Below are 9,042 nucleotides of genomic sequence, written 5' to 3'. Positions count from 1 at the left end.
GTCTTGAGCTGGTATACCACCACACTGTGTTACAGTCTTGAGCTGGTATACCACCACACTGTGTTACAGTCTTGAGCTGGTATACCACCACACTGTGTTACAGTTTTGTGCTGGTATACCACCACACTGTGTTACAGTCTTGTGCTGATATTCCACCACACTGTGTTACAGTCTTGTGCTGGTATACCACCACACTGTGTTACAGTCTTGAGCTGGTATACCAACACACTGTGTTACAGTCTTGTGCTGGTATACCACCACACTGTGTTACAGTCTTGTGCTGGTATTCCACCACACTGTGTTACAGTCTTGAGCTGGTATACCACCACACTGTGTTACAGTCTTGTGCTGGTATACCACCACACTGTGTTACAGTCTTGTGCTGGTATACCACCACACTGTGTTACAGTCTTGTGCTGGGTATACCACCACACTGAGTTACAGTCTCTTGCTGGTATACCACCACGCACAATGTAACAGTCTTGTGCTGGTATACCCACCACACTGTGTTACAGTCTGTGTGCTGGTATACCACCACACACTAATGTTACAGTCTTGTGCTGGTATACCACCACACTGTGTTACAGTCTGTGCTGGTATACCACCACACTGTGTTACAGTCTTGTGCTGGTATACCACCACACTGTGTTACAGTCTTGAGCTGGTATACCACTACACTGTGTTACAGTCTTGTCCTGGTATACCACCACACTGTGTTACAGTCTTGTGCTGGTATACCACCACACTGTGTTACAGTCTTGTGCTGGTATACCACCACACTGTGTTACAGTCTTGTGCTGATATACCACCACACTGTGTTACAGTCTTGTGCTGGTATACCACCACTCAGCATAACGCAGTATTGCTTAATAATCACATATGCTGTAAATGTGACTGAGGGTGTGGCGAGGTTATATGTCAAGTTAGTTATGAGAGATGTGAAGGACAGTACACACAGTGTCGACCTCCTCCGTTATCCTTGTGTGAACCAGGATGCAGATTCTCATAGTTTATTTAACTTTGGTACATTAGAATATTCACGAGAGGGAGATGTGAGCACGTGGCTGGCTCATGAGATTCCGGTACTTTATTGATAATTAGATTAACGTCGAAATTTCACTGAATTTTTTATGTAACTTGACTTATTTCTCTACCCAGTTAAAGGAAATATATTAAGTTTGGAATCTTTGAGAAAAAGGAATGAGCGGCGCTGTGTAGCCTCAACGTTACGCCTCCCACGCCACCGACCTCCACATAAGAAAAGACACTTGGGATCGTATTCTCAAAAACTTAACCATTGTTTTTATTCCTTAGTAAGACTTGATATCTAGTTACGTTAGTCTCAGTTCATATCGTTCTATAACATAAATCACCCCTAGTTAAATCTGTTCGCCCATACCATAACAGGAGAACAATAATTTGCGAATTACCGAACTGAAAATCCAGGTGTTGGTGTTATGGGCAAGTAGATTACGCCGGTACTGATATCAACAGCGGAAGTATCTGCGGTGAAGAAACATTAACCACCCCGGTGGAAGTGTTATTATAGCGAGAAGGCCAATTGTTATCAAGGGGGTCCCGCATCACTGATCCACCCATCACCAACTTGGTAGTTTTAGGGAAGGGGAGACAGGTGGTGATGACTGACGTAGCGTGCAGAGAATGAATTGAGTTTGGTTGTATCAACATAATTCTTATATTCGTGACACCTGCCTGTGTATAATGACTGGCCGTAGAGTAATTCTAGGAATTTCTGTACATAGAGACTCACACGTGACATAATGATCGTCTCACCAAGAGAATATTTCCCTCACCACAATTAACGGTTACCATCCGAGACTCTATATATGTAAGCTGGTTTAATGAGGGCGCTTCAATACCACCGTATGGATAAACTTATCTAGATAACAAAAAACTTTGATCGTCCGTAGGGCCGCTTCCTCGAGATAAATTTACGGTGAAGGGAAAGAAAGAATATCTCCAGTCACCCTTAATGTATCTCACTGATCCCTTAAAATTATGTAGTTAATCAATCATGATTTCATGACAAGATGCCACACTCACAGCCAACAGCAGCTTATAAACACCTGCTTCTTTTACCGATCATTCTTTCGTGGGTAGCTGCACTTGATGCACATTAATGTAATATTATAGTCAGGGAAGTAAGCTGATATTGTAGGTATCAAACGAGTCACTACCGCCTTAATGATTGTGATGTGTTAACACCTAGGGAAGCTGTTCATCACGAGGCAGTTAATGTCTCCTCACTATTGCCCTTCCGTGCCATCATAGGATCCCAGGAAATTATTCCTAGTGTGCTTCAGAACCTAACACTTGACACGAGTAGTATATCTTCACAGTTGAAGCCCTAAGCCTTATATTGTCTCAACTGTTCTCTCTCTACTTTGACAAGTAGCTCCTCACTCTACTTTGATGAGCAACACCTCTCTCTACCTGATGAACTCCCCCCAAAGGCATGTCATCACACAAGGTCAGGAAATACATGGTGGGCGTCAGACACCAGTGGTCCTCTGAACACAGCTTTAGTTTTATTTCCAGTCTTTTAGTAGTCGACGAAACACACCATTACCGTTTCTCCATTAATGCTTGGATAACCTAGTCCCATGGTAGTTAGTTTGCCTTGTTATTATTCCAGGTAAATATGAATGTTTTCCACCCTTGTCTCTGAACCTGAAGTTACGTTGCTGACCTTTAAGTCTGGTTTCTGACTCTACCTTGCTCTCTTACCTTTAACAATGCAGCTTACACAAGTCTATCTGTCAATACATCCTAATTTCTGACCTTTTGACCTTATTTCTACCTGAGTATCATTGTTTTTTAACATTAAAAATATTGTTTCTGACTATATTATTTTTTCAACAATGCTCAAAAGTCTCTGACAGCGAAACCTTGCTTGTAACCTTACACTGAATTTTTTATCTGTCTTCACTTTATGTCCTTGTGCCTTCTTTCTGGCCTCATTAATCTAACCTAACCTAACCTAACCTAACCTAACCTAACCTAACCTAACCCTCCCTTCGCCTTACGTCCATATTTTAATATGTCCCTATCGTTTGATACAGTGTCGTTGTTTTTGACCTGGTAGCCTTATGTATGCCTTCCAAATTACTTATCTGACTTTGCACCTTTGAATGAGAGTCTGTAGTCTTGTAGTGTTATTTCTAAGGCTGTAGCTTTGTGTTTGATAGTATAGCTCTGTTCCTAATCATTTAACTTTGCATATTAAAATTTTTACCTTTGTTTCTGGCCACAAGTGTCTTGTTTCAAAACCTGGACCCTTGTGTACCCCTGATCTTGTACCCTGTTACTGATCGTGCACTTTGGTTTAGATCGTGCAGTTTGGTTTAAATGTGCACTTTGGTTTAAATGTGGACTTTGGTTTAGATGTGCACTCTGGTTTAGATTGTACACTTTGGTTTAGATCGTGCATATTGGTTTAGATCGTGCACTTTGGTTTAGATTGTGCACTTTGGTTTAGATGTGCTCTTTGGTTTAAATGTGCACTTTGGTTTAGATCGTGCACTTTGGTTTAGATGTGCACTTTAGTTTAGATGTGCACTTTGGTTTAGTTTGTGCACTTTGGTTTAGATTGTGCACGTTGGTTTAGATTGTGCACTTTGGTTTAGATCGTGCAGTTTGGTTTAAATGTGCACTTTGGTTTAAATGTGGACTTTGGTTTAGATGTGCACTCTGGTTTAGATCGTGCACTTTGGTTTAAATGTGCACTTTGGTTTAGATCGTACACTTTGGTTTAAATGTGCACTCTGGTTTAGATCGTGCACCTTGGTTTAAATGTGCACTCTGTTTTAGAGCGTACATTTTGGTTTAGATCGTGCAGTTTGGTTTAAATGTGCACTTTGGTTTAGATCGTGCACTTTGGTTCAAATGTGCACTCTGGTTTAGATCGTGCACCTTGGTTTAAAGGTGCACTTTGGTTTAAATCGTGCACTTTGGTTTAGATCGTGCAGTTTGGTTTAAATGTGCACTTTGGTTTAGATCGTGCACTTTGGTTTAAATGTGCACTCTGGTTTAGATCGTGCACCTTGGTTTAAATGTGCACTTTGGTTTAGATCGTGCAGTTTGGTTTAAATGTGCACTCTGGTTTAGATCGTGCACCTTGGTTTAAATGTGCACTTTGGTTTAAATCGTGCACTTTGGTTTAGATGTGCACTTTGGTTTAGATCGAGCACCCCTGTTTATTGTACTCAGTGACATAAAGAGACTAAGTATTAACTTTTGCAGGACGACATAAAAATATAATGATCGGTAATGGAACATATTCTTAGTGTACCGTTCGCCAGTTTTTCCTTTAAATATTTACAGGCAACAGTCTCCCCTGCAGTCCTCATGTTATTTTATCATATATGTGGTCGATCTTGTTCACTCTTACCTCATACAGAATTCTTGTCTTACGTTGAAGGATGTAGATCTTAATATCACCTCTATCCTTGGCTGATAAGATCCTTTTATGTGTCATCATCCCCCAGTAACTCCTCTTAACTCCTCTTTACAATGTCTTTATCTCTCTTATGCATCGTTAGTTTGGTCTCCCCCTCCCGTCTTACCGTTTCTCCCTGGTCAGTGTTACAGTAAAGTTTGCCCACCACCATGCTACATTAGTCTAAAGCTAACTGCTCACTGCCAAAGTTTCAGCTTCCTTTCGCGTTAACGTCATCATCCCGTAAATAACCTTCGTAGTCTCTTACCTGGGTCGTTCTATAGAATGATAGTTTGATCACTACGACAGCTCACGCCTTCAGGTTGTCAGTTTCTTCTGCTGGAAGAGTTCCCTGCACCTCAGCAGTAAGAAGAAATGAAAGTAATTCAACTACTGCAGAAAATTAATGCGGGGGAACAAGAGCTAGTGTGTGTGTGTGTGTGTGTGTGTGTGTGTGTGTGTGTGTGTGTGTGCGCGCGCATAATGATGATACTATGATACTAGGGATGTTAGCAGGTTGAGGTTACAATATTCATACAATCACTCACATATAGAATCACATGTTCATTTGTTTGTGCAAAGTTATTCATTAATCAGAGGAAAGTCATTAACTGTTTGTGTTTGTGTTTACAGGTGATGCCAGTACCAAGATGACATGGTGAGGCCGGCATGATGCCTTGGGGAGCGGGCTTGCGGGCGCCTCTGCCCACAGTGCCTCGCGCCCACCACGCCCACACACGCACACGCCCGCGCATCCTCCTCCATATTGTGCTTTTGACCTTACCACTACTGGTCGTGGGGGCCTCAAGCGAGTCCACCCGCCCTAAGTTAGGTTCACTGCAGTTCCTAAGAGCCACCTACAATGTCAGCATATACGAGAACTCTTTGCCCAGGACATATGTGGTGGGGGAGCAGCTTATGGGCGTGGCGTTGGACGACTTACCCCCCTCCGCCCACGTCACCTACGACATAGTGGAGGGCGACCAGGATGGCTTCTTCACTGCTGAGGAGGAGATGGTGGGTGGCGTGGCTGTGTTGAAGATGAGGACGAGGACGGGCCTGCGAGACGTGCTCAACAGAGAGCGACGTGCGCGCTACTTCCTGGTTATCCAGGCCAAAGTGAGAAACTCCGGCCATAGAGGCGCAGCCCTCAAGGCAAGGACCAACGTGACAGTGACAGTGTTGGACACCAATGACAATATACCGTTATTTTACCCGACAGTGTACCAGGTGAGTGTGGGCGAGGACTCCTCTCTCCACACGCCTCTCATCTCCGTCACAGCACACGACGCCGACGCTGGCTACAACGGCCAGGTGTATTATTCACTAGATGATCACAATACCAACTTATTCGCCGTCCACCCGACAACGGGGGTTTTGAGTGTCACGCGGCCGCTGTCTCACGCGTATGGGCGTGTTCATAAAGTTGTAGTTTTGGCTCAGGACAGAGGGCCGCAGCCACGCCACCTCCGGGCTGCATCTGCGGCTCGTGCCACTGTGGAAGTCCAAGTGCATCAGGTCAACCTCCATCCGCCGCGCATCACCGTACAACACTTGCCGCATGTGGTGGAACACTCACATACACACATCTATGCTATCATCACTGTTGACGACCCGGACGAGGGAGAGAGTGGCAGGGTAGATAAAGTAGACATCGTTAGCGGCGACCCCGACCGACTCTTCAGTATTACTCGTGGTTCAAAATCTAAAGAATATAATTTGGCGGTCCTGAAGCTGCTGGATCGCGAGCTGGCTCCTGAGGGCTACAACTTGACACTTCAGGCCGTCGACAGTGGCATTCCTTCGCGCAAGACCCGAGTCAGCGTACACGTAAACATTGCTGACGTGAACGATCATGCACCTGTGTTTGCCCGAGAGCAGTATGAAGAGGCGGTGAGCGAGGAGGCGCCGCCAAACACACCCGTTGTCAAGGTGGCTGCCTCAGACACTGACCAGGGTATCAATGGAAGAGTTCTCTTCAGAATAGTCGCTGGCAACGAGGACGACAAATTCAATATTAACCCCCGGACAGGCCTTATATCCACAGCAGACTGGCTAGATCATGAGATGACTGCTTACTACAGCGTGACTGTCGCCGCCGTAGACCAGGCCAGTAATGCTCGCAGAAAACAGTCATCCGCCAAGGTTATCATCCGTGTACTGGACGCCAACGACAATGCACCAGAATTTAACACCCCGAACACAGAGGTCACGCTGGACGAGAATGAGCCGGTAGGGTCATACGTCACACGGATGGTTGCCTCAGATGTGGACTCTGGGGAGAACGGCTTCATATCCTACAGTATTGCCAACCTTGACCAAGTACCTTTTGTTATTGACCCTTTTGATGGCACAGTTAGTACCTCCTCCGTTTTGGATTACGAAGCCCAGCGACGCGTTTATACTATTAAAGTTCGGGCCTCCGACTGGGGGACACCTTTCAAACGGGAAACAGAAACTACTGTGAAGGTCAAAGTTCGTGATGTCAATGACAACCGGCCACAGTTTGAGGGCATAGAGTGCAAGGGGTGGGTGTCGGTGGACGCACCAGTCGGCACCAATGTTCTCACACTCTCGGCTCTGGACCTTGACAACGCCAGCATAGTGAGCTATAAACTACAGAACGACATGGAAGAGGAATGTTGGGCCATGGACGCATCCTCAGGTGTACTTGCTCTCACTTGTGATCTCAGGAAATCTTTAATAATAAGTGAGAGACAAAAGACCTACGTTCTAAACGTGACGGCTACCGACGGTTCCCACATATCAGACCCAACAAGTGTGACAGTGGCGGTCATTACCCAGCTGAACGAGGACCAGACCAGCGTAAGGCAGCACTATCATGTGGAGTGTCATGAGACGGGCATCGGCACTAAGGCCGCGGAGGTGGAAGCTGCAGCCGCTGAGAACAACGCCGCGGCAGAACACTACGCCCTCTTGCCCCTCCGCTACGGCTACAATTCCCACGCTCCGGATCTCCCAAGAAAACTCCCCAGCGTTATAAGGGTTCGCGAGGACGCCGAGATTGGCACTAAGATTCTGACTGTGGAAGCTCATGACCACGACAGAGGTCATAATGGGAGGGTAGTGTACGCTGTGTCCGACGGGGACACCGACTCTGTTTTCAAGATCGGGGTGGAGTCTGGAGTACTGGAGGTGGTGGCAGAACTGGACAGAGAGCGAACTCCAGAATTTTCTCTCAACATTACTGTGTATGACCTTGGAGTTCCTCATAAGAGCGTGTCAAGAAATCTAACAGTTCTTATTGTTGATGTAAATGATAATGCTCCGGAGTTCAGCCGCGTGAGTTACAGTCTTCATTTGCCTGAAAACACTCGTAACGGTACCAGCGTGGCACAACTGAGCGCCCAAGATGCTGATGAAGGTCTCAACGCTCAAATAACCTACGAACTTGTGACAGATGTAGAAGAATTTACAGTTGACCGAGCAACAGGTGTGGTGTACATGTCTGGCGGGCTGGACCGTGAGCGCCGCAGTGAGTATGACCTGCGGGTGAGGGCTTGGGACAGTGCCTTAGAGAACCAGCGCTCAGCCCTTGCTCGAGTGTTAGTGACAGTACTCGACATCAATGACTGTCCACCTGAGTTTGGTGCAGCTAGCAAACTGACAGTTGATGTTCCGGAAGACTTACCCTTGGGTGCTGTGGTCGCCACCCTTCTGGCAACTGATCAAGATCTTGGTGTAGGTGGTCAACTCAAGTACAGTCTCGTCAGTGGTCACGAAGACTCGTTCCGCATGGATGAAGAGACGGGGGTGGTGCGTCTAGCAAGATCTCTAGATTATGAAACACGACAGTCATACAATGTGACAATACGTGCACAAGACGGAGGTTTCCCGCCTCTAGAAGCTTATGCTTCTCTCTTCATACGTATTCACGACGTAGACGAAACCTGGGTCCTCCAGTGTTTCCCCAACGAGTGGTGCTGGGGTGGGTGCATGAGAACTTGGCCCCGGGCTCCCTGGTCACCACCCTCACTGCGAGGGACCCAGACGGAGGCCGTCTCCTATACCATCACTGCTGGGGATGGTTTGGGCTACTTCACCATCGACAGAGAAGGTAAGTTGGCATGTTTTTTTGTGGTTGTTATTGTTGTTGGTTTCAGGAAATTAGGTGTCACTATGGCCAGAATGAAGGGGAAATATATAAGACACTAATACAGTGTTCACATCCAAGACCAGTAGTTAAGTGCTCACGTCTAATATGAATAATTATCTGTAGACACCTCAGCCAATAGTTAAATGCTCATGCCTGAAACAATAATTATAATGTTCATACCTGATGCCATTACATGCTAATGTTCACACCTGAGATCTGTGTTTGGGGCAGACCTGACCCGTGCCACTGCCCTTTCCTAAGATTAACACCTGCCACAGTCCACACCTGTGACCAACATGCAGCATTACCTACATTTGCTAACACGACCTGTAACAGTGCACACCAGAGTCCAAACACCAGTAAGAATTATAATGTTTTGTGTGTCTGGAATGAACGCGAGTACACACATTGCGTCACTTATTATCTGAGTAGCGCGTCTCGCAGGATCACCACCTACCACTGTTAA

The 9,042-nt window shown here is 46.0% G+C and overlaps 1 protein-coding gene across 1 annotated transcript; it reads left to right on the top strand.

Moving 5' to 3' along the window:
- The first annotated feature begins 5,092 nt into the window (after positions 1-5,092).
- LOC121879323 (fat-like cadherin-related tumor suppressor homolog) lies at positions 5,093-8,836 on the top strand. Its single transcript, XM_042385928.1, has 2 exons — positions 5,093-8,537; positions 8,808-8,836. Exons 1-2 carry the CDS (start codon positions 5,129-5,131, stop codon positions 8,834-8,836), a joined length of 3,438 nt encoding a protein of 1,145 aa, XP_042241862.1. The 5' UTR covers positions 5,093-5,128.
- The last annotated feature ends 206 nt before the right edge of the window (positions 8,837-9,042 follow it).

The sequence above is a fragment of the Homarus americanus genome, unplaced genomic scaffold (assembly GCF_018991925.1).
Source record: "Homarus americanus isolate GMGI-L3 unplaced genomic scaffold, GMGI_Hamer_2.0 scaffold16894, whole genome shotgun sequence".
In the NCBI taxonomy this organism is placed as follows: Eukaryota; Metazoa; Arthropoda; class Malacostraca; order Decapoda; family Nephropidae; genus Homarus; species Homarus americanus.
Note: the sequence above shows the minus strand (reverse complement) of the source record. Positions and strands in the feature narration are given on the sequence as shown.